The following is a 27142-nucleotide window of genomic DNA, read 5'->3' as shown; positions in this document are numbered from 1 at the left end:
GGCAAATAAATACTGTGCCTAGCAAACCTTGCAAGTGACAGGACATGTGTGAGTGAGGAAAAAATCAAGTCAGTAACACAAGGCAATCTGAATGGCTGCTAAATGGAACACAAGCAAGGAGTAGGCATTCAGCCAGACTGGAATTCAAACCTTGGAAAGGGGATCACAGACAAAACTTACCGAGCAGGGAAACTACACTGTACAAAGTGGAAAGCAAAAGGACAGTTTTCTTGAACTGGGATGAACTCAAAAAACCCAACAAAACAAGCAAACAAGAAACCCTAGCAACACAACATAAAATGAGCATGGGAAATCCTGGGTTAAGTTGTTCCCCTTGATCAATCACAGCTGTATTTAGTAACCAGGGCATCCTTGTCCGGCTCCATCTGCTGAGAAAGCTCCTTTCAGCTTTGACCAGACACCCATTCCAGAAATCTTCATAACAGTCTGCATTTTTTAATTATATAACATATGAATGACACTATGTTCTTCATCCTTCCCCACTGAACAGACACACAGCTTTGATGTTAATACCCTTACCCTGCCTTAAAAAGACTGAATCAAATGAATTCAGCTAAACCTCACTATTATCAAAATACAGCAATGTAACAGCAGCAACAGATATGTACTATGTGTCTATAGTTCAATAATCCCTATTTCTCATATCATTAAGTTTTTAAATAGTTAAAAGTGCAAATAGTACAAAAAGCCATTTTAATAATAAAAGCTTTGCTGACCATGATAACAATTTCCCTGTCTTTAAAATTGGACATAAGGTTCTTACTCTACATAAACTATTGTCACGATAGGACACAAAAGAACACAGGCGCGCACTGCTGTTCTCAAGGTGAAGAGAAAAAGGGAAGTTTATTTTCTGACTCTAACATTTATAGTTTTCTAAAAGTGACAGTGGATTGGAGGGTGACAGTGCCATCTCTCCAATAACACTGGACAAACTAACAGTCTATCAAATTTCTCTTCTTCTATAAAGGAATGCATAACAATGAGTTATTTACAGAAAGTGTGTGAGAAAGTTTGCTACAAAAATGTCAACATCAGAAGGCTTAGAAAATCTGAAAAAATCAAGGTGACAAACTATTGCACTTGTATTTTTGGCATTCTGCCTTACCCTGTAAAGGTTACCCCAAGTGTGTATTCTGCTCCATGTCTTTCCTTGGCTTACCCTCTGATTCAATTTTCTTTTCCTACCCCATTTCTTGCCCATTTCACAAAACTTCTCCATCAGTTTCAGTGATTTATCTTTGCACACATTTTACGAACCTGTTTCTTTCTGTTCCCCAAACAACAGATCCAGCTTCTTACTCATGCTTTTCTCTTCATATTTAAATGTGGTGGGGTTTTTCCCCCCCATCTTATTTCTTTTTCCTTTTTGGCTGTCTAATGTAATGCTACAAAGGAGAGGTGTCACTGCAAATAGCAAAACCAAACATGCAGACTTTAAATGCTAAAAAAGCTCAGTTCTGATCACATAAGATAAATTGAAGTGAAAATGTCATTTGCAGTCATTTTGCTACTTTTGAAACATACTACTTGAGAATAAAAACTAGTATTATAATAGTATTTTAGTGTTCTTTACAGTATAAAGAAATCAATTCACATGCTACATTTAAATATATTTCCAAGATGTACTTTGCTGAATTTTACTTAATTAAAAAAATTATTTGCCTTAAATGCTTCACACATATATTAATGCCAGCTGGTCCAGCAATGTCACTTCCTACCAGAAATAAATATTCATCAGACTACAATAGCAGAAAACACCTAGTTTATGTGGTTAAATCCAAAACCTAGAAATTAAAGCAGTTACTAATCTAGTGTTTTAAAGCACCACGGTCCTGAAAGGAAATAAAAATATTACAACTACTGCACTTCACACCAAGGAATAAAATCACCCATACACAGAAAATTGACATAAAAACCTTCTCCATTCAGCAGCACAAGTCACTGCTAACATTGGTGCTCAGCTATTTTGCCCTTGTTCTGCTTTTCAAAAAGACCAAGAACTCTATTCTGGTATTTAAAACTTCCAGCTACTTCCAGTAATTTCTCTAACTATTCCTAGAAGAATCACCTCACGTAATAACCATGAACTTAGCAATTAGCTTTTAAAAGTTCTAAATCCACACAAGCTCAGCTGAACATGAAACACTTCATGCAGCTTCAAAAGCAAGTGCAAACCTCCTCAGGCTCCAAATTAAGCGCAAAACTAACCCCCACTTGGCTCTGCCACAATCATCGTCTCACAACTTTTGACTTTTTGTTTTTTCCTTTAAGAATATTTCTCCTACCGCCTGGGATAGGAGGACAAAAGACTGTTATTGTTATTTCTATTTTTAAATAGTTAGGAGGTTTACAGACATTAGGGTGTTCTGCACCATACAAGGAAAAAAAGAATAAAAAGCTGGCCAGCAAGACACCCTTAGAGAAAGACACTGGGGAGAAAATGTTAGAATTTCATAAATGAACTCCTCCCACAAAGAAACATCTACGCACAAATTTAGCAGAAAGGAATTATTCCTCCAGAAGCTTAACCCCTCAGCTGCATTCCGAAGAACTCCTCTGATGGGTGTATAATACTTTGCACAACATGGTCAGCAGAGAACAGAGTCAGAAGTCAGATGTAACACTATTTCCAGTTTTGACAGTGATCCCCTCACTGAACACAGGGATAATGTTTCTGGCTCTTTGAATTTGACACATTGGAGGACAATAAATGGGTGCACTTCCCATAATTCTGGTCTCAGCAGAACAAATTTAAGACATCTCTGGTTTGGGAAGTGCCATTTCAATTATTTAAATCATATTGATTTTAACTGTGAGTTAGCAACCTAACCAGCTTGGGAATGTTCACAAACCTAATAAATGCTTACTAACAGTCAGCAAGAACACAGCAGGCAGCAGAATGATGAGCAGTCAGCCTGTGGCCCAGAGAAGTTACTCATCCTTCCTAGAATGGTCATTCTGATATACAAAACACCAGTCTCTCCATCTTGGTTGATCTTGTAACTCTGCAAGCAGCAAAATCACTGGGTTTTCCTTATGCAGGCAAATGGATGCTAAGCTTCCCAAGCTTAAATTCAACAATTAGGATTTTAAAGCATGAATTTGAAACTATATTTGTACTGTAAAGTCTATAAATGTCATGTATCTTGGGAGTCAATTTTCTCCATGTTTATCTGATTATCTGTGCACACAATTCTAATAATTATGAACATAACTGGCATTTTTCCTCAGTTTTACAGATTCCAGATAATTATCCCAAGCCATTACACACATTTCCCTTTGACTTCATATATTTTTTTCAACAGTTCCTAAGTTTTCACTCTCTATGACACTTCTGCCTTTAACAGCACCATCTTTTTACTTATTTCCTTGTTCAAGCCTATATTGCATTGGCATTTGCCACCTTCCTCTTCCAAGCCACAGCTCTACTGTGCAAATATTGATTCTACTTTGTCATAGCTGATTCTGCCCCAACCCCGTCCCCTCACAGAAGTATTCAGTGTTTTCAAAACTCTCTGTATAGTAACTGTGTTAAGATTCCTACAGTTTCTCCTGTTTAAAAGATGTCTAAACCAAGATGCCTTTTTTGCTGAAGACACAACAGAAACAGACCAGGGAAGGACTAAAAGAAGGCTCACAAACAATGTAGGGATATTTGGCTTCTACCTCCCACCAGTGATCACAGGTGAACGGATCTGCAAAATCTGCAAAAATGTCTAAAAGCATTTGAAAGGGAACCTGTAGCACCTTGACTTTCATAACAGCCCTTCTAAAGCTCTGAGTCAGCCTTTTCCAAGCAGATTGGCCAAGGATGCATAAAGCAACAATATTTCTACAAAAGCCTCCAGCTTTTATTAATTTACACGCACAGCACATCCAAACACAGCAATTCTAGGCAGAGCTGTTTAAAAAACTACCACCCTAAAGGGGAAGTTTTCTTTGGGGGTAAAGGTTAAATCCACAGCAGAGCCTACTCCTGCTGAAATGGAGGGATTTCACCCTTCCCAAATCCCCTCCCATGGTTTTTAGGCTGGCATCTCTCCTACCTCTTAGCACGTGCACTAGTTTTAACTAGCAAGCAAGTCAAAAAGAAAAAAACAAACAAACAAATAAAAGAAGAACACAGAGAGTCAGCGGTGGAAAGCCGTTAATCTGCTCAAGCCACATTCTGAAACAGTAACCAGACAATTGTGTACTCATAATTTGTTCCATGCAACAAAGACAGCCTGAGCCAATTCACTTCATTTTGTGCTGAGAAGTGTGTAACAGCACCTGCAAAGTCACTGGCTACATTTCAGCTACAGGAGCATAAATCTCCAGAAAAAAGAGATAACTTTCAAAAGTACCACTGACTAGACTCTACAACAAGAGAACTAATAGACTGTTCTCAATAGAAGTCAATAGCTTTGATGTTTGTAAGATCCACAAGCAAGGATATAGTCAGGCTTCAGGAAGAATAAAAGGGCCAAGAGGGTTTAAATCGTATTCTGCAGTTATAAGTTGCTATGCACATCCATGTTTCTAAAAGAACTCCTTTAGTTTGATAAAGCCCTCTCCCAAAACATTGCTTATGAGTAAAAAAACAGAAGGTAGAATATGTTGGCACAGAGATGTCCAGACAGACCCCATGAACAGGTGGTGTCAGAAACTGTTAAATACATAATAATGAATACAAAATTGATTTATCTTCATGTTTTAGCCATAAGAATTACATCTCCTAAGTTTTGGCTGCAGGGTAAAATTCAATTCATTGGTGATAATAAGCAAACATATTTATTCTCTCTCCCTGTCCTAATATACTTAAGATAATCTTTGCGTAAAAAAACCAGTAAGTAAGGTTAGAAATCTTCAAATAAACACAGAAATGTTGTAGGAAGGGACTGACTTTTGAAATTAAAAATAAACAGAGTTCTATTATTTTTTAGCCTTATAAAGATATTATTTATTGATATGAGTTTAAGTTAAATGACCATAATGAGAGGCTCTCAGCCTTATCCAAAAAAACCCATTTAATATTTAATAAAAATATTAATTCAAAATTATTAATTATTCAAAGTTATTATCAGAGAGAATTCGTAAAATGAGCGGGGCATATAAATATATTTTTCTCTAGCGGCCAAATAACAACCAAATTCTAAACAAGAGTCTATATAGTGGTCATATTTGATATTTGGAAGTGTGCAGCAGCACAAACAAGCCATGACATCCTGCCCAGTACAACCTGCACTTAGAACAGGTGGAATCAACTGCACATCTACTGCTGATATTAGGAGAATTCTCACATGTGAAGGAAGAATTACATTAATAAAGCAGGTGGAGAAAATAAGTAAGAATAAATTATGGGAATCAAATGTACACAGAATCATAGAATGGTCTAGGTTGGATTGAACTTTTAAATGTCATCTAGTTCAACTCCTCTGCATGAAGCAGCAACATCTTTGACTAGATAAGGTTGCTCTGAGCCCCATGCACATCATACTTAAATTTTAAAAAAAGGAAAAAAGGGGGGGGGGGGTGAAACAAGAAATATTACTGTTGATTTTATCAGCAAAGAGGAACAAAAGGAATGTATTTCACCCGAACCAGCATCAACGCTCACAGTGATACTATGATTTTTTCAACCATCTTGAAAGCAAGTTCATTGTTACACAGTCAAAACAACTATCTCAAAGATGCTGCCAGGCAAAAATGTCTTCAACACAGCATTGTCTCACAAGTATAGTCCACTCAGAAGCACTTTAAAAAAAAGCAGGTAGGAGCTCTTTTATCAAGGGAGCATTTTACTGCACAAAAAAATACACATTCCTTCAAAAATTTCATACTGTTCAATGTATCAATAAAATACTTCAATTTGTAATTATTTTCTAATAATCTCATAATCTAGCATGTAATTTAAAGAACTTATTTTCTTCTCTGCCAGGTCACTACCGGCAGCAGCAAGTAATCCCTCTCCATGTGCCTAATTCATCCAATAGAAATGGATGATGCAGGTATTCACTAGAAAAGGTTCAGAGGATCTGTCTTCAGAAATATAATCAAAGCCCACAGAAAGAGGCTGAAGTAATACAGGAGGCAGCAATGGTTACATCTTTGGGGCCTTTGCTTGCTCTTTTATAAAGTAACATGCTTCCAGCATTCCCAGAGGTTTGGAGGAATATAATTGCATGCTATTACTTAAGAACTATGTGATTACTGTGCCACTGCCTTCCGCATAACCCAGCCTGTAATAAAAGTGATAAGAATAGCATTTATTATTTTTGAAATGGTTTTTGCATTGCATTCACACTGATGTGGTTTAAAACATCTGACTAAACTCAAGACACTTTGCATAGAGGTTTTATTTTCCTCTAACAGTACTGAACATCATGAAAACTCCATTCTGTGTGCAGAGACCTGACCAGGTCACTCAGCACTTGACCAGAACTCTCAAAGACTGAGGAAGAAATGTTCTATCACATTTCTATAACCAAGATGGATTCAATGCAAAGAAAAGTCACAGAAGAAAACGCATAACCAGAAGCCACAGGAATAGAAAGTGACAAGTACAGTTCAGCCTCTGTAGTTATTACAGAATGTAACTGCAGTGAGAACTAGAAAAATCAAACAATCCCATCCCAGCTGCTAAAGGCAAACAAGCCATGTCCCTTTTGTAAGTGCATCAGTTGCTATACAAAATCTGACTTCTAACTTCAGGAAAAAAATAAATGCATGAACAGAGAACTTAAAGTTGATCACTCTTTTCTTCCTCAGACCTACAAACAGCACTCAGAACCTTTCTAGAAAACAAGCTTGATAATATTTTATTTAAAAGCAGCTGTAGATGATCGCTTTCTGAATCAAAAAATATTTGCAGTCTGCAGTACTAAAACACTGTCAAGTGCAGACATGGTTTCAGTTTTCTGGAAATTCCCTGCTCCTCAGAGCCCTAAACTTAACCCCCCTCACTCATCTCCTCTACATCAACAAGTATCTTCATTTTTCAGTGAGACTGGCAATCCTCTCCTCCCCTCAAAAAAACAGTAAAAGGCTACCCCTACCCTAAAACCCAATGTTTCAGGACTTCAGAGACATGTCAGCACATCAGATCCAAAACTACAAATCACTCATTTCAAGGACCTATTCCAAGTAGTACAAGAAAGTTTTATGCTATGTACATTTATGGAGAGGAAGCAGAAGAAAAAATTCCCATCAAGAGTTTGCCCCAAGAGTTTCAGAAATCTGGCCTTAAGCCAGGCACCTCTTCTGTTTATATATTTGTTATGTAATGTAACAAACAGAAAAAAAACATTAATTTTTTTGAAATATATCAACACACAACTTTCAAGGCAGTTCCCATTAAACAGCTACAAGAAGCTGTTACAAACAAAACCTTAAAGAAACTATAGATTAACACCGTGTTCTTCTAGAAAGTGACAATGATAAAAGGGCTGCTGTTGTCACAAGATTAAGACAAGGGTTGATCTACACTGCTGTTTATATCAAACAAAAAGAGAATGAAAACACAATTCTACATTCAATTTCATACTGAATGTTTTCCATGTAAACCCCGACAAAAGCCCAATAATGCTTGAAGATAAAGACTATTTTTTCCCTAGAAAAATCAGTAGAACAAGCAAGCATGTAAGAAGCAGGTGCTACCTCTACATACTAAACACAGCTCATGCCTGTACAGCACACACTTAAACAATACACAAATACTAACATGCAATCACTACCAATCAAACAATTTTCTTCCCAGTATACAATCCCCTCAGTATATAATTTGTTTTTCCAACAGTTTGGTTCAATATTAAACAAGCTCAGTTTCTGGACTTCCAAACTATTTATCTTTTGCAGCATGTCTTTTTGAAAAAGAAATGAGATTAAAAATGCCTTGCTTGGGATGACAAGCTGAAAGTCATTCTTCTAACCACACAGAGTTCCCCTACCTTGCCTATCCCTTTCACATCTGCTACTGAGTCAGCTAATGGTTACAACAGTAATTCATGCTATCAATTCATGGTAGTTTCATTCATCAAGCTTCCTTCACTTTTTTTTTTTAATTCATATAACCATATAGGTGCTCACACAGACCAATGTGAAATCCACTCAGCAACAGCCCCCAAGAAACAAAGTTAAACAATAACACATGACACCTACCATACATCTGAGGCACTAACTCTGGGACAGACACAACAAGCATGTGTGTCTCCATATACAGGAAGGCATAAATGCCCTCATGTGCAGGAGTAGCTGAGAATTTAGATTCATGTTATCACATGTCTGCATGTAGGTATAGCACCTGCTGTTTTGCGGGACAAGAACAAGTGACTACACGTCTCCTGCTCCGCTACCACAACACAACTGGCTCCAGCAGGCAAATGGGGACACAAGGGCATGTGGAGGCTGTATGCTGAAGACCTTAGCAGTACACTAATATATTCCTCTAATGCAGGTTTACACCCTTCTACCTAGTGACACCATGTAAAGAAGGGATTAGGTTCCATCACCTGGGATAAACAGGAGCCGGAAAACTCACATGACCCTTTGAGGTGGGTCTGCCTCCCTACGTGAGAAATAAGCGTGCCCTTTTTCATGTTGGAAAAAAGGTGTGAGAGCAAATTAACACAGACTGAATACATGTCCCCTCACCACTCCTGCCTGCAGGGTTGTCAGGCCTGTCCCCTCTGCAGATTTATGTAATGTTGGTGTCCCCCACTGTAGAGTACATACAGTGCCTGTGAAGACAAGGATTTCCCTGTACATTTGCCCTGGAAGATAGCATTGCATAGAGCTGGCACTTGTGGCTAAATGACTGTAAGGACACTAAGGGGCATGTCAACCCCAGTGCTGAACAAGTGGCATTTGTGAGAGGTAGCATGCTCCCTGGGGCATCTGCACAGCAAACAGTCTTCCTATGGACATGCCTCCCCCTACGGCACGCAAACAGGTGACACGTTAGGAGGCACATGAGTATCTCAACGTGGTTACATACGGACCTGCATCCCCTCCGGGCCAGGTGGGTTCACCCACGAGCAGCAGGACAGAAGCAGCAGGTATCCACCCCAGCACTGTGTGTGCATTCCCGCCGCGGCTGAATCAAAGGTGGGCTGGCTGCCACCGCAAACCTCAGCAGTCAGGGAAGGGTGGCACAGAGACGCACATTCCCCAGAGAGAGAAGAGGACAGGTGGGAGCAAGAATTCCCCACACATTCCCCCAGTGTGCCACGGGAGAGGCATCTCTGTATCACCAAACGCCGAGCGGGGGGGATGGAGGGGAGCGCGCACAGATCCAGCCATATGGAAGCAAACACCTACCTCATACACCAAGGCGGGGGGAATAAAGAAAGCACAGGGTCCACGGAGAGATGGGGTGGGCTCGGCTTCCGTGTGGGGACGGGCCCCGAGGAAGGCGAACGAAAGGGTGGGGAGGGGGTGTTCGCCTCACAGGGAGAGGTCGGGGGGCACCGAGGGGGCGGGGAGGGGATCCCGGGCGATTCAACAAACCCGCCTTCCCCTCTCCCCGGCCGCCCCCTCCCTGCGCGCCCGCGGCCGCTCGCCCGGGCTCACCTGCCCGCACCGTGTCGGAGAGGTCGTGGCTGAGGGCGGCGGCGCTGCGCGGGAACTCCTTCAGCTTCCTGCCGCTCAGGTTGAGCCCCCCGGAGTGCGCCGCCTCCTCCAGCGCCCGCTCCAGACCGCGGTTCAGCGGCGCCTGCAGACCCAGCGCCCCGCTGCCGCCGCCGCCGCCGCCCACCCCGGCCGTCGCCGCCAGAGCAGCAGAAGGGAAGGGCTGCGACTCGCCTCCCAGCGTCGCCATCTTTCCCTCGCCGCTGGGGCTACCCGAGAGGGCCACCGGACCTGCCTCCCTCCTTCCCTTCTTCTCTCCCTCTTTCCTCCTCCTCCTCCTCCTCCCGCTCGCGGCGGCGGCGGCGGCGCGAGCAGGGGGCGGAGGCGCGCGGCCCGGGCGAGGCGCGCCCACTGCGCATGCTCCGCTCCTCCCGGCACCGCTCCCCGCCGCGGCGCCACCTAGCGGCGGCGCGCTGCCCCCGGCGCTGGAAGTGCCAGGCGGAGAGGGGGCGGCTCTCCATTGTTTCCTTGCCACAGCATTCCTTGGAAAGCCAGCCCGGGAGGCCTGCCCGCCGCCGACTTGGGCCCCTTCTGCGGGCAGCCGGCGGAGCTGTCCCGCAGCAGGGCCCGGGGGCTGGATGGCAGGCGGTGGGCGGCGGGCGGTGTGAGCCTGCAGGTGTGCCGGCAGCAGCGTGTGCGGGCTCGGCTTTCCGCATTGGGAAGTTAAAGGCTGCGGCGGCTTTTCGCACCGAGCGAAGCCTTGGGAGCATCTGCCCTGCAGAAGGGCTTTCTGTGCCGTGCTTCTCCCGCAGCGGCCGGTTCACACCTGTCTGTGGCTCCTGCGCACAGCCTGCCCCAGAGGGACCCTCGAAGGATTTGTAGCGACAAACCAAGCATAGGAGCCGCCATCCGTTCAGTTTACGGTGGGATGACTTTTCCGAGCGGGTGAGGGTGATGGGTTTGGTTTATTCCCCCTTTCCTCTCTACAGCTTGGCGAAGCTGAGCCCAGGAGATGCAGAGGAGCAAGGCTGAGTGGTCCCACACGAGTTACCGAGTTTAAAGATAAAACAGGACTTGTACAACGTCACCCCTGACCTGTGCTTTACAGACCATTACATTTCACTCACTCACCCTGAGCCGTGATCAATGGTTGACATTAAACCAAAGCCTTCCCAGCTCCAGGAAGTTCAACTGCTGTGTGCTACAGAGACAAGGAAGACCTAACTGGCACACAAGGAAATAACCCCAAGAACACGAGACATCATGGCGAGTTTAGCAGTCACAACCAGAAACAGCCCTGGGGAAAAAGATGTTAAGAAAATGGGAGGAAGGGTGTTAGAGGTGGATCTTTTCACATAAAAATATCACAACATCCATTAAAAACTTGTTCTTTATAATTTAGATATGTTCTCAGTATCAGCATTTTTCATTTATGTTTTATATGCATTGTATCAGTGCAAAAGTGTCAGCAAGTAGCCTAGCACTGTTTTAAAAAGATGCCTTACATTAAGGAAAAACCTATAAAGTAAAGCTATAAAGGGGGTTATTTTACTGTAATTACATTTATAATACACCTAAAATACAAACCCTGAATTAATCTCCAGTGCAAATTCCCCTCTATACATACTATTGCTACCCGAGCCCCTACTACTGCCAGTTTTTGATTTTTTATGCAGAGATCTTAGTTTTTGGCATGACTAAGACAGTGTACTACCAATTCAAGAAAATTTTGGATGCACCAGAGAGTAAATCTTGGCAGCATTCCTTGGAACAGCCCCTAGCCGAAGTTAACCAACAGTTACCACAACATTTGTGCCCAGATATCACATTGCTTTTGACAAAGCTTGTTGGTGGGTTATGAAGACCATATTACTCACAAATTTCCACTAGTCACAGCATGTTTTGGTTTTGTTAAAATGTTTAATTCCAGTTTGCATGCAATCTTTGCATTGCTGCTGGAAAGCATAAAGAAATAGACAAATAGCTACATCTTTTCTGCAATTTAAAGAAAAGTGTTGCTAAACAGTAAGTAATAAAACCATTATCCAATTCAAGTTGAATAAACTGTGAATAGGAACTAACTTCTAGGTTCCTCCTATATTTTTAAATGCAATTTCTTAAATGCAAGTTTAATGAACTAAGTACTATATTCTTATACACTTAAATAAATCTGAAATACTGTAGGTTTTGTAACTCAGTAAATGACTTTGCATGGGAGATTTCCTGTGTATTAAATTACCCAGCATTGTGGAATTTTATTTGGAAATTTTAAATATAGAACAAAACATTCAGGCAGCATAAATGAAAAATTCCTCTTCCATCATCAGGTCTTTATAGTCAGGAATGAAGCATGTTTTCTGGTGAGTTTTGTGAAGTTTTCACACCAGTGGAATACTATGTCCCTTCCTCCCCCACTTCTGGTAAGACATTATTTCTAAAGCTGATTTTTATTTAAAAAAAAAAAGGAAAAGAAAAAAAGATGGTTTTATTTTTCTCTTCATTGACCTCACACCATAACACCAATGCTGAGAACTGATTCACAGCATCTCACTGAAGGGAAATTAGCAGTGATACCTTTCTCAGCCTTATGTGAAAGACAACTTGTCCTCCTTTGCAGGAGGTACCCAAAGCCCAGAGGAGTCACCAGGTTGCCCTGCTTGCAGGCAGACACCACGTGCCCACCTTCCCTGCCCTGCTGGGCTCACATGAGGGGCCTGTGGCTGGCAAAGGCAGACAAGTCAGCACAGCCTTCCCTTTGAAGACATGCAGCATGAGGACAGCTAGGATTACAGAAAGGTGGCACTTGGCCTAGCAGGGGTTAAAGAGTAGGTTTTACTTTATAGCAGTGCAAGGGCACCCACCAATAATCAGGGATCAAGGCTGATTTAAACTGCTTTTTGATCTGAGCAGCTGAGCTTCAATGCAGGCGTGACCTGTGCTTATCACACACGAAGTTGAAGCTCCTGGAAGTAACACTATGAAAACTGTCCATGTTACCAAGATTGTGGAAAGCAAAAAAAAAAAAACACCTGCATAGAACTGAGGCTGTACATTGCCTTCACTTTCTCTCCTCTCTGCCTGAGCACTATGCCAGATCTAACTCCGTTCCTATAGATACAAAGGATTAGAAACTGGAAGCACTACAGAAAACAAAAAGACCAATCACACCAGCACCAGTTTCCTCTCTATGCAGATGTATTTGGAAGGTCACGCTCCATGTATTGACTTTGATCAGATCACTAAGTGGGCACATCCTGGCACAGCAGCTTAACTAAGCTAGTGGCAAGGTGTCACTGCAAACAGCCCTTCGATTCCTTGCCCCCGCCAGTTCCTATGTGACAGTATTTGCATTTGTTTGTCTCTTCAATGAGACCTAGAACAGCTTAAAAGGAGCAGCTCTAGGAGGAAAACAGTGGATACTCTTCAGCAAGCTGATAACGAGTGTAGCAGAGGAGAGAAGAATCCAGAATGAAGTCTTATGGATGGTATCAGAAGACAGGTGACTGTTCTGCCAGTTGGGTCACACATAATGGTTGTGAGAAGAAAATTTATATCACAAATGCACAGAAAGTACCACAGCTAAGGAGAACATGAGCCTTAGAGTTCCTGAGTGAATTTCTGTTACTCTAAATTGGCAGGAAAAAGGCAAATGGCAAGGCCTATGTGCCTTGTGAAGATCAGAGTTGGGTGGAGACTTACGTGCAGGGAGTTGGTCCCTCACAGGATAGCATGGGACCTCAGTGGGGGTACCTGTCCTGTGCTAGACATGGCACTTTCACAGCATGCAGCAGGAGAGCCTTACTTTACCTTAGCATGAAGACATTTGCCTCATGCTCCATGTGCTCTGAGATAATGCTGAAGAAAGAATTGTGTGAAGTAGTTCAGAGACAGTCAGGGTACACCAGTGTTTTTTTCACATGAATATCACAGGTGGACAAGCTGTCTGGTCTGGAGACAGAAACAACACATGCATTAAGTAAGATGTCAAACAGAAAGCGTGTGGCACTCAGCCTGCAAGGCTGCCCCTGTTTGGTGCCACACAAAACAGCGGCTACAACTCAGGACACATTATACATCCTTGGTAGCTTGACAAACAGCACCAGGGCAAAGAAAATTACTAGAGGAATCTCAAAAGAAAAAGTATGCAGACCGAAGCATCAGGTGGCACAGAGTGAAAGATGTTTCTTTCAATTAGAGCACAGACTCCCTACACTGCTCACAGCATTCCTGGGACGAGCAGTTCATAGCAGACACACCAGAAGGATTAGTAGCCTACACAGAGCAGACCCACCAGGAGAATGAGTAGCCTACGCAGAGCAGACAGTGCACTGGAGCTTCCTTGCAGCAAAGCTGGCGAAGGGAGTATGAAAGGCAAGGAAGCTATATCAGGAAACAGCTCAGAAAAATCCATCTACAGAACACCTACCTCTCAGAACACTCAGAAAGAAAGAAAAAAAAAGAGGTGAGGGGAAGAAGAGAACAATTAATTGATAGGAGACAAGAGATCGGGAGAAGCTTACATATAAAGCAGGAGCTCAGAAAGGAGACAAGCAGGATAGTCACTGCTCAGAAGACAAACAAGGTTCATCCTTACATAGACTCAAGCAAGCTCATTATATAAGGGAATACAATTATTTAATTACTACAGAAAAAGAAGCTCTTCTTGGTGCCTGCCAGTGATTGTTACAAGAATTGGAGGCTCAGGAAAGCATCTTCCTCACTGTGTCCTAAGACCTAGCAGGTGCGCAGGTCAAAACACAACCTGAATGGTGGTTGGTGGGATTCAATTGCCACAGGATAGATCTCAAACACCCCCACATACACTGGGCAAATTGGCAAGGTTCACTGCCACTGTCATGGTAGTGATGCTCTGTACAGACACTGATGCAAGAGGAGAGAAGCTGCAGAAGATCACGACCACAAGCTCAGTTTTCAGCTAACTGGTCGTGAAAATAGAACTGAATGCAAACTGAAACCAAAATGAAACTTAGTATCACTGAAACACTGGAAATTACTGCGGAGTTAAAGGCAATGCACTTACATGCTTGAAATACTAATTTAGCTCACATTATTAGTTGTAAACTGGCAGTGTTTCTTTCAAGTTTTTCAGACAACCTTGAAATATGCAATGTGATAGTGATAACTATAGCCATTCTTACTTTGTATCAACTTCAGCAGAGGTTCAGGGGATTGTAACTGTGATGGGAGCCTTGCCCTACAAACAGGAAGAGCCGATAAGTATTTAAACTATGGAGAGGAAAACAAAGACACACCTAAGCTGGGAAAGGATTGTCTTCCAAGAGTTTGCCCTTATGAATATTTGAAACAGCATCTGGTAAGGGAAGGAGCCATCAGGGTAAGATAGAACCTGTCTTCTAACAAAAATAGAGAAAACAACTAGTTATTGTCAATAGCAATTAGACATCTATGGAGACACATTGCTGGCAGCCTCACAATACCTCCAGTGTAAACTGCTGTCGAAATACAGCAGTTTCTATGTCTGTTGCAAAAAAAAACTATGCAAACCTGATTTCCTACCCACATCAGACTATTAGCACAGACACATGAAACGAAAATTGAAATAGCGAGTCATCAGTCTATTGCAAAATTCAGAAAATGCAAGGAGATAGAAGACATCTGCCAACCAGATGAATTCAGGTTTCTAGGTGGAGCACACACAGCAAAGCCACACTTTGTAAAGCCTGTGCTAATGATTATGGGAAAGACAGCAGGTAGAATGCTTCATATCCCTTTAAAGAGCAACAAGAACACTGGAACCAAAGAGAACTATGGCCTGGTAAATCATTGGGATGTAGAAAGGCGAAAGTGAAGGCCTAAAGGCCAAAAGCAGCAGTGGAAATGAAAGAACAGCTCAACCCTTCATGCAAGCCCAGATATATTTCTTGCAAACCACACAGACCATCTCTCTGGTATAAACAAGTTTTTGAGACACCTGGGGACTCAGAGTTGTGAACCAACACAAATCTGGTGGTTGCAAAGTACTTAGCTGACTTAAGTCAGATAAGTGATTTTAGTTGACCAGCATTGTGTTTAGGCCTTGTCCTCACTCATTCCACCAAGTTGCTGATATCAGTAACCTGGCAGCAATAAATTAGAAGGTGAAATTGCAAAGAGGGTACCTGCCATTGGGGAAAAAAACCACACCATGCATGCAGTTCTTGAATAGGGAATTGTATTAAAAGCATGTTATTAACCAGATATACTCTGATAATGTGTACAAATATGGATCCTTTGTGACCACCAGCACCTCTCTGTCCAGAAGGTATGCCACCCCAAGAGGTATCTTTGTTTTCCTAATATGTGTCCAGGGCCACTGAAACAAGAGTTATTTGCAATAACAGCACCATCAGCACTCCTCCTTGGTTGTCCGAATAGCCCCCAAACATCAATAAGGATGGCAAGATGCAATATTTTAAGAAGAAAAAGTCATGTGCTCTCAGGTTTAATTACTTGGTTTAAGTGACTTTTCATGGAAGTGAAGCTGTATGTGTTTTATAAACAGATTTTAGCCCATATGGGGATGTTGCCTTGGTACATGGCCATGGGAAGTGCTGGCCTAGGAGGGGATACTCAGTATACTTGGTATTTCAAGAACTGTGGCTACATGGCTACAGAGAAAATGTATGTCTTGGAGCAACCTTGATTCTTTTCTATTTCATATATGATGCCAGGGCAGCTGATAGTGTCTTGCAGGTGATCAAAAATAACTTAAATCCTCATTCGCTATGCTGAAAGTACTATGTACAGGTCTTGAAAATCAGTGGCAAAGAATCAAGATCGAAGTTTACCATTTAATTGCAATTTATGTCCTCATCCCTTCCATTAAGATTAAGGCATTGAGCAATTCATATTAAACTTCCCAAAACCAATAATTCCGCATAACTAGAAAGAAATATATAATTTCCTGGTTTCTTTGACAGAAAAGCAGCAAGTTATCCTGTTTCATCATAACTCTCTAATACATCTAAAATAACTATAATAACTCTATACCAAGTAAGTTTGTAAGCAATGTTTTAGAGGCATTCTATTCACAATTAGTTACAGAACACACCATTTAATTTAGAGCAATCTTAGTTTCTTCCAGCACATAACAAAGCCTCCAACCTGTAATCACTTGGCATTAGTTCCCAGCTTGTGATCTGGATCACTGGAGCTCAGCATGGGCTGAGCTGGGGTGCAGTGGAAATATGGAGCGGGGACATGAGGAGGTGAGACAGCTCTTCTAGGTGTGACTTTGCTGCTCCACCTGTAGCAGGGAGCACTTCCCAGCACTGCATCCCAAGCCTGCAGCATCTGTGAGGTGAGCAGAATCCTCACACAGCAGGCCCTTGGTGCTTTCCAGTGAAGTCTGGATCTTGCAATCACAGCACAGGGATGTGAACATTCCACCACTGCAAAATCTCATGTGCTAGGTACAAGAGAGTGACCAGACATCGTAGGAGATGGGTGGAACCACAGGCAGAACGAGTGCACAGCTGAACTGTGTGAGAGAAGTAGTACTCTCCACTGCAGCCTCACTCCAAATTCCATGTCACTTGTCCCTTGTCCCTGTCACCTTTCAAATCACAGCATTGTATGAGAGCATCTCAGTCTTTGCCAAAGATGAAACTAAGTGACAGATTGTTGTGTTCCTCTGATTGTGCAGTTCCTCTTATTTTTATTTAAAAGGTGCAAGAAGGTGCAAGAAGACAATTGCTGGCTAGAATCTCTTGCACTATAAGAATCAAATCATATTTCATACATAGAGGTCTGCATGTTTGGTGAGTGAGTGTATAGCATGAAGTAAGAGGCATAATACCAAGGATCTCGATGGAAACAACAGATTCCTCTTGGGAAGAAAAAGTATGCAATGTTCCTAGTGAGACTGTCTGCAAAAGAGCTCAAAAATGGTTCACATGGGGTAAGTCCAGGTGCTTGCAATGCTGGGCAGACAACACCCCTCTCTTTACCTCCTCTTTCCAGATACACACTATCAGACTGAGCAGTGCACAGCCAGCAGAATGACTTTCCTTCTCACTGGCAGGTGGAGGTACAGCCTGGTCTTGGACATGGAAAAATAAAGGCAACCCTGTTAGCTGCAGACTTTCATATCCTGCGTGTGGTGAAGGCCAGGTAAGTACCCAGGTCTGGGTGGTGCTCTGGCCACTTTCTCTCAATGGTTTGGCTCCTGGGAGATGCCAGAAGGTCCTCCCATGCTGCAGAAGCTGATGGGAGTGAAGGGTGCTCACCTTCCTGCAGAATCTGTCTGTAAGGGACATCCTTACATTCTCAGTGTGCACCCATTTAAGGACAACTACATGAATGTCCTTTTCTGTTCTCTCCCAGTTTTGTTTCAGCCATCTCCTTTACCTTCAAGTGCTTTCTTAATGTCTCACACTCTGTTTTAACAATAGGAGCTGAACACTGAAACAGCAGAGCTAAGTGAAATGTATGCAGAGAGAAGGAGAAGGAAAAGCAATTCTTCACCCATCCCCCCATCTGTGATCAGTACATCTCTGCTAATGTGTAAAACACAGACCAGCCTGTACAGCCTACATTACATGTAGCAGTTCAAGTAGGGATGTTTTTAACATGTGTTGCTTATGGCATTGCTATTACTACAACGCCTGAGCAGTAATGCAGATAACTGGTCTTTAGCAATTATAACAAATGAAAGAGAAATAGCAGAATTTCCTGGGGAAAAAAAAACCAAAAAACTTTCAGGGATCTTGCTGCCTTTCCCTGAACTCATTTGGGCATATATTTGGGCAAGAGTATATCCTTTATCTCATCCATGAGAGCCTAGACAGCTGTTTAGAAAGAATGAAAATAGCTAACAAAGTGAAACAAATGGTCTTAGTACTCCGAAGAAAAATAAAAGAAGGAAAGTGCTAATCAGGGAAAGCATCCATTTAAAGCTTTCCATGATAGGTAGGGGAGAGAGATTATTTTTACAGAAAAAGAATGGGAATAGGAACTGGATGTTGAGACCAGTGCTTTACTGGTTGGTTGGTTGGTTGTTGTTTTGTTTGGTTATTTGTCCACAAAAAAATCTGAATTCTCCATCCTTGCAAAGAAACAATTGATTTTTCCCAAGATACTAAGATGGGAAATTATTAGGATGGTTGCTACTATAATGCTTCTATATTGTAGAAGCTTCTACAATGCTACTATAATATCTTGTGCTCTGATGAGATACCATTCTCTGTAATTACAGGCCACAAAAATGAGGTGTGTTTCATAAATAATTTCAGAAGTTTTCTTCTGAACTTATAAATTCCCTTTCTTTTTGTACATTCAACACAGCTCAAGTTCACCCAAACCAGCAGCAATCCCCTCACATCTTTCATCTATGGCTACTTCCTTGTTCTTCAGGCCAGCGAGTCCTGCTGCAGCAGCATATCTTGCAGGACAAGCCACAGGGCTCCACATCTCTCTCAGCAAGCACTGCCCACCAGCACTGGAGCATGGGGAGCTTTTGGTCCAGTCCTTGAGTGAGTTTGGCCTGTTCACAGCAAACTTCTAAATGCCTGTAGGACCTCCTCAAACTGCCTTTGTGTGGATGTTTATGCCAAGTGTGCCTAATCTTGGACACTGCAGTTTGTTAAAACTAGGATTCAGGATATTCACATTCACATGAAACTCATAAAATGTCTTTCCTGAGCTCTGTTGGAGGTACATGTCCAAGGCAATTATTCATAGCAACACCGCACCTTTCATTCAAAGACAGCATCTTCAAATTACCTGACTTTTGTCAGGTCATGGATATTTAACCGGAGAAGTGAGGAAGACTGATTTCAAGACAAGTATATATTTAAAGCCTAATTACCAGGTGTGCCTCATATGTGCAACATATCTGCAATAAAACCTCTGAAAATTGGCCAGCACACGTGTTTTTAACAGAACACCACCCAGTGTTAAGTCAAAAGCCTTAATAAATCTAAATATATTACAGTATTTTTATCAGCTAAGTATATAAATTCCTCAAGCATTAAATCAGGCTTGCTTTACAATAACTCATTTTCACTAAACCATATTGATGGCAATAATTATATTTGTATATGTCAGTTCCTTTGAAGCCCCATGTCATTTTTCTGTCATTTTGCCTACAACTGATGTAAGCTAACAAGCCTATAATTAGTGGTTTGTCACACCCTCTGAATTCTGGCACAGACTCCCAGTCTTCTGGAATTTTCTGATTGCAAGGTGTTTTCTGAACATCTTTAACTGCTGATATGTTGAAAGTTGTGTACGATTCTGGCAGAATACAAGCACACCCTGCTGTATTCTGAAGAATAATTTTCTGAAATATTTCTGCCTGTTCTGCATCACAGATATTGGGTTTTTTCTGCTTTTTCTAGTCATGGGCCTAAACCATTATCATTGTTCCTAGTAATTGAATGATTTCATATTATCCTTGGCTGTCATTTGAAGAATTTATTTACTTATTTTCAGCACATGATGACTTTTTACTTTAATGGATTGTTCTTTTTTCACTATTGAAAAAGAAGCTGTCTTGTAAACAACTGATTTACTTCTGACCCTGAATCATAACTGATGTTTAGTCCTTCATTGACAAAGGGGAAAATGTGACACTTTTCTATCTGAATAAATGTCTCTAAAATAGATTTCCATATTTATTTTTATTTTTCTATTTCTATTTCATTTCCCATACACTTTTTTCTTAATTTATCCTGTGTCAGGAATTTAATTTTCAGGATAACCAGTACACATACACAGCTGGTGGCCTGTGTGCAGCTCTTGCCCATATTAAACATAGTCAGATCATGGTCAGTGACCCTGAGGCAACCAAAGCTTTCCAGGCTAGCCCTTAATTCTTTTTTATGAAAGAGATTGTAATGCAAATCCCAAGCCAACAGCTAAATTAAGGTCATAGAGATTCTATGAATTCCAGGAGTTTCTATCTTTTTAATATCTTTACAACAAACCTGCATGTTCTTCTAATATAATGCTATGGGGAGAAGGTAGGAATGCAGAGAATGTTTTGCCTATTCTTGCTTTTTTTAAAACACCTGAAAATGCACCTGATTCCCTGCCCCCTGATTTTGCCTTCAGCGAAATGGTCAGCACCAGGGCCGGAGCTGACTGGCTCAGCAAGAGCCAGAGGAGTGTAGGACACTGCAGAGTGTTTTGCAGGTGATTTTCTTCTCAGTGGCCCTGTCCCCAAGAGAACAGGCAAGGGTCAAATCTGTCTGTGAATTAATCAAAATCTGTGGGCCTCTCATGGATTTCCCCCTGGTATCCATTTGCAGGGATCCTGTATAAGCAGCCACATGTTTTCCTCCCAGTCCTTCTCAAATTTGACCTCTTTTTCTCCCAGCCCATCCAGACTTATCTTTTCCTATTCTTGGCTTCTCATTCCCAGTTCCAGCCTCCTACATTTCCTCACCCAGCCCATATCTACCCTCATTATCCCATTCTGCCTTTGCTCTGTCCTTGTCCAAAATTGCTTAAATGTGTCCAAGCTCTAGCTCTGATTTTTCCTATATTTAAACCAAACTTATCTCTCCTTACTATCACCTTCCAGAAAAAGAGGGACATTAGGAGGCCAGGAAAACAGAACCCAAGGCCATGACAGCCCAGAGCTGCAATTACACAGTCCAGAAGGAATGGTGTCCAGCTCAGACAGACTTTGCAAGGTATTTAGCACACAGCTGCAGCAGAGATTTGTGAAGCATGCTAGCTGCATTTTTTCTACCCTAAAAAGTCTAAACTTGGCCATATTTGGGTTCATTTTTCTGGAGATACTAAGTATACAAAACTCATTTACAGTTAGTTTCATGTCCCTCCTATAAGCATAGGGACCAACTGGAGTTTCCAAATGAAAGACAGAAATTAGCATCTTAAAATAACACATATTTTCTAGCCACATTCTTGGAAGGGACTGAACTGTTTTATGTATGCACTTAAATTTCAGCTAAATGAGCAGATGCCCAGCAGGGAAGCTTTTATTCTCTATTGTTACCATTTGGCAAAGTTATAAACATAGGGAACAGGAGCTCATCATGGAAAGCATTGGACAAACAATAGATGGTGCCACCATTAATACAAATATTTTTATTTTTAGATTTCCTATAAAATTTTCATTAAGTATGTGAAGAATTTGAAATACTGCTCTTCACAGCAATTACATGAACATTTGACTGAAACCTCTGGGGAATCAATGAGAGCTAACAGCAACAATAAAGTGAAAACCAACTGCTGAGATGGATACAAGTTGAGATTTTGGAGGCAGTTTTTTAATAACAAATAGTGTGTTATGAAATTGGACCTACTGGTTAAAAAATACTGGGGGCAGAGGGGAGGGAAGTGGGGGGGAAAGAGCAAAAATGTACCAGAAAGCTAAGGGAAGCAAAGCCTCAATATTTATTAGTTGAGTTTATGTGTCCCTCCCCACTATAGTAACCAAGAATCTATTTTGACTGCATATAAGAAAACAAATAACAATGAGAATACTATAAAGTTATGAACAAAAAGATAAACAGGGAAGAGGAGATAAGAGAAACTTGAAGAAATTGTCAACTTGGGACAGTGTATTATACCCGAAGAGACAGACAGCAATGAGAAGTGAAGGGATGGAAAGTCCCCTTTCTGTGGTCCAGTAACCACTAAATAATAAGAGCATTAAGACAGCAGGTGTGCATTGATACAGTTCGCTTGTGTGCTCAAGTGCACCAGAGCTGGGATCCTTCAGCCTACTGAGAATTGCACCAGGCATGGCCAAGTGCAGCCTGCACCTCATGTGGTGCAGATCAGACTACTCTTGTCCTCATTTTGTTTACTATATTTATCTATCTCAGAAATTCAGCTACCTTTTGCCATTTCCCTCACACCATAATACATGAGTTCTTGATAGCAACACAGTGAGTTGGAAAGTCTCATTTAGTAGACAGGAATCTGGAAGAGCAAGACCAAGATATTGCAGTAGGAGGCCTTAAGCAGGAATTAGGCAATCATTTCTGTATTTTGTTCCCTCAAATCTGAAATAACTTGCCCAAAGACACAGAAAAAGTGGCAGAATCCAAGTCTAGAGTGTCCTACCCTAAGGTTGTAGCAACCATCTCCCCTTAAAGCATAGGCAGTTAGTGGCATCCTGACACTGCATTTCCACATTGAATGACAATGTTTGAGACTGGTCAGCTTCAGGAATATTTGGGAAGAAACCTCTCATGAGAGTGTTGATTCATCAAAACCAAAATATTTTCTGTGGAAAAGAAAATAAAAGAGCAGGGCAGAAAAGATGCAATTCAGACCCACCCAAGGATCAAAGTAATTTGTTCTAGGATGGCTGCTGCTGTAGCCAGGTGATTGCAGACACCTCAGCTGTTTTTGGCACTTCAGCACTTCTGTTCAAGGTCAGTTCAGTGCATCTGCATTGCACTTATGGCTCTGAATGCAGCATAGGCATATGCTCTGAAAGTGGGTCATAGCTTTCAAGATGATGAAAGCTAAATCATACAGCAATTATGCTCAGGATCTAATCTGTTGCACTAAGACTCTCAGTGCACTTTGACTCTTAAAATAAGAACCTTTAAGTAGACTATGCAATACTAGATCAAAGGGATTTGTGCTTTATCTAGTCCCAGTGCAACTATTTTTTGGCAAAACTTTAGGAAACCATTCAATCTGCAGCTATTAGCAAAGGTCTAGTGTCTAGTCTGAAAAAAAAATAATCCTAACTGGGGATAGTCAGTGGTGATACTTGGTTTTTCTGAACATGTCTCTACAGATCAGACCCCTGCAGAGCTGCTGCTTACCTGGATTGCAAGACAAGCCCAAATGTCAGGTGCTGCTCATCCACTACCTGGCTACCCCAGGAACACAAAGATGTGAGAATCCACAACATCCCTCCCTGAAATGACAACTCCTTCCTCACTGCATTTCTACCTTCAGAACTCCCAAGGCAAGTGACATCCCACCTGTGCCAGCAGCATGGACATCTGTGAGCTGAACACCTTCTGCAGAAAAGAGAGGCCAGAGAAACAGGCTTTTAACAAAACAGAACTGCAGGGCACAGTTTATAACATACAAGAGGGAGACATTTAGTGACACCAGTTTAGCTCCGAGTCATCACTGCCAAAACACATGGAAACAATGTTTAACACTTCTATTTCCATAATATATAATTCCACTGTCTGGGCATTTTAACAGTAATGTAGCTTATGAACAAGCTAGATTCAGAACAACAGAAACGTGAGCCTGGGTACTGATAATGTCGTGTTACTTTTTAACTAATACAGGAACAACAGCATTTAATTCCTCAATGAAAATGACTCAGCCTGTTTGTTTCCAACAAGGCACCTTAAAAGAGGTAATAGAAATAGGTGTCCCAACATTCAGTACCTTGCAAAAGTTGGGTTATGTTCATGCTTCGTTATAGCTGAATACATTAGAATTTGAAAACTATGGCAGAAATTTGTCAATTTAAAAGCAGTAATCTATCATCCTTCGAATGCTTGGATATACTTTTTTTTTTCTTAATTAGTGCTTTTATTGCAAAATTGTAAGATGTGACTGACTGGACTCTTCTTTACACATTGCTACTGATAAAAATTTCCTACAATTAAAAGGTGTCAGATACTTTGAGAAAAATACCCAATTTTTGTTTGCCTCCAGTGGAGCTGTGGGTTAGCACAAACAAGAAATAGACAGAAGAAATAATGTTCATGCTGCTGTTGGCCAGAATCAACAATATTGCTTCCAGCTTGAGACCTAGAACATCATCTCCATATTCCTTTCTATAGAAAACTATATTGAACACTGGTTCAATAACCCTCCCTAAAAAAGAATTTAATTACTTTTTTTTTTCCATAGCAGCCAGTAGTATGAGAAAAGGCCATAAAAGGGTTATTTTTATTACAGCAAATTTTTCAAGGTCCAAGACATCTATAAACTTGCTTTTTGTGATGATCTCCATATTGCATAAAAATATTAGCTTAAAATATAAGCCAAAGGCATTCCAGAAGAAATGGTCTCTGTAGTTCATGGATCATTGAAATCTTAAGTGTAGCAAATATTCACGGTACATAAAACACCCCTGCACCAGGATCAGATGCAAGCTTTAAGGAAGGAAGTTATAAATTTAAAGAGAACTAAAGGGCTTAGGTAAGAAGTAGAATTTTGGTGAGATTCCACTACAATACAATGCATCTGTGGAGAATTTGCCACACACCACATGAATTGAGTAATGCCAGAAAGGACCAGAGCAGCTTCAAGTCCTTCTGCTGTCCCACACCTTGCAGTTTCATGCAGCTCTCTAAATCCTTCTCTTTCTTACACCAATACCTGTGCCAGCTTTGCATGTCTCCAAAACGTGGCAACAGATTGATGTTTTATTACTTTGGGTAAGGAAAGCAGGAGACTGCCCTCTGCAGAGCTGAGCTTGATCCATGGTGCTCATCTTATTCCCTGGGGATTAGGGTGCTCAGGACAGCTCTCAAGGCAGGAGCTACAGGACTGAAAAGCAAATAAGGTGTTCTTGGGAGAAAAGGGCCTGTCCACCTTCAGCTTTACAGCAACTAACGCAGGGTTCTATCTATATTGGGGGTGACTGGAGTTTAACGATGTTTTCCAAAATCATTACCCTCATCTACAGCTTCTCAAGGCTCATTTGATAGCTCATGAGAAGGAAGAGAATCAAACCAACCCCTAGGGAAATATAGCACGATATGATCTGCTCCTGTATTTAATACAAGTCACAGCAAACATCACCCAGGGACAGGGGAATTCTGGTAACTTTCCAGCCCTAAAAGCCTCTAATGTTTGCTTTTAGCTGCAGTGCTGAAAAGAGCCATTACAACGACAGAGTGACTTGAGAAGCAGCTCCATACAGTGTCAGTGAGAATTTGCTAAGTCCTATTTATTCTGCCTTCCCCTCAAAGTTACCTATGCAGCCATGCAGTGAGCCATTCAGGGAACTGCACTGGATTTCATAGTTAGTAATTTTTTATTTGAGATGAGGAAGTCAGACTGGGTGTTTGGACTGGATAAGAAGATAGGAAAAATTTTTTAGGGAAGAACAAAGAGCTAGCAGGCTGGGTGAGAGGGCAGCTGCTGGCTTAACACTTCCACACAAGTGTCAATGCCGCATGAGAGATCAGCATTGCTGGCTGGAATACCTAGTAGCTCCTTTAACAAATTCATTTTATCTTCAGAGTTTGGAAATTTTTTTTAATCTGGATTTTTATAGCACATTAAAATCTCCAAATGAGTGGTTAAACTGCCTTATCTTAGCATTATATATACAGGACACAAAGAAGGAGAGAAACAGTCTGTTTTGATTAACAACTAATGTGATATTTCTTGGACCAAAGGCATTGATCTGTAGCAAACATCGCTGCATTTATAATTCATAAGCACAGGGAGTGCCAAGTCCCACTATGAGGACAGAGGTAAGATTAATTATGTGCCTTTGCTGTAAGTTTCCATATGGCACCATATTTTCTTTAGGTTGTTTTCTGGTAAGTTTATGCTTTATTCTGAATTTTCTTGGTTTACAGTGTACACTTGTGCCACAAGGAAATTACTTGTGCATTTCATCTTAGCCCTTTGTAACCTATTTGTATTCCTGACCATCACCTCAAGTGTATCTAATCCTTAGTTTTCTCTTTGGCATCAATTTCCCAAGCAATTTCCAGTTTTTATTTTCAAATAGAAATGACCCTCCTTAGAATAGCTTCAGCTGGCTGAGTTTTGGCTAAAGTCTGCCTCTGCCTGAACACTGCCCTGCAAACATTTGCTAGCACACAGGAGGAAGTATCACCTTCCTTGCTGCAAGGATGCCTAAGACAGACCATGAAAGGCTTTCTGAAATTTGTTCACCCTTCACTGTTTTGTTTTTTTAAACATGACGTAAGTAACAAAAGAGAACTGGTTGCTTTGTTTTACTGAAACATTTCTGAACTCTAGTGGGTTTACAAGTACACATGAGAGCTGCTGCCAGCCAGCAGCTCCAGCTTTCCCCCAGGGCCTTTTGCCTGTGGCAGGAGCAGCCCTGCAGGAGCTCCCACAGTGCACAGTGGGCTGGAGGGGGTGAGCAGGGATGCCTGGTGTCACGGCTACACTTCAGCCTCAGGGGTCTCCCTCCAGAAGATTTGTTGCCAGGCTCCAGCGTGTTCTCAGCTCCAAGCACCAAGATCACTTCCAGCAGCAGGTTGTCTCCTGTAGGCAAAGATTAGCTGGGAAATCAAAGGTGGCTCCTTTGGCAGTTCCTTGGCATTGGCAAAAAGAGGATACTTCTTGCACTGTATGTTTTGCATACATACATATATATGTACCTATATACATATATGTTGTAATATATTTATATATAATATACATATTCCATAGAAGTAAAGATTCAGAACTGAGAAACTTGAGCTGTAACTGGATCAAAATAGTTGGACTCAATGGTCTTAGATGTCTTTTTCAATTCTATGATTAAAAAATACCCTCAATTTTTCTCAAGCTGCATTTTGAACATGATTTATTATCTTTTTTTTATTACATCTTTTTTGAACAAGAAATGGAAACAGGACTGAAAAACAATAGCTATATATTGATTTAAAGTCAT

General features: G+C 41.5%; 1 protein-coding gene across 4 annotated transcripts in view; it reads right to left on the bottom strand.

Annotated features, from left to right (window-relative positions):
* The window catches only part of LRCH1 (leucine rich repeats and calponin homology domain containing 1), a 157454-nt gene that overhangs the window by 105558 nt on the left and 24754 nt on the right, over positions 1 to 27142 (bottom strand). For 3 of the 4 annotated variants that reach the window (XM_084226596.1, XM_084226597.1, XM_084226598.1), the window contains exon 1: positions 9574 to 9866. The exons of the other annotated variant lie outside the window; for it this stretch is intronic. In XM_084226596.1, the coding sequence (XP_084082722.1) occupies positions 9574 to 9820 (247 nt within the window). In that variant the 5' untranslated portion in view covers positions 9821 to 9866. Of the gene's footprint in view, positions 1 to 9573; positions 9867 to 27142 lie in introns of those variants that run through there. 4 annotated transcript variants of the gene reach the window in all.

This window comes from Fringilla coelebs, assembly GCF_963513975.1.
Source record: "Fringilla coelebs genome assembly, chromosome: 2".
Classification (NCBI taxonomy): domain Eukaryota; kingdom Metazoa; phylum Chordata; class Aves; order Passeriformes; family Fringillidae; genus Fringilla; species Fringilla coelebs.
The sequence above is the reverse complement of the archived record's forward strand: the minus strand, read 5'-3'. Positions and strand labels throughout refer to the sequence as shown.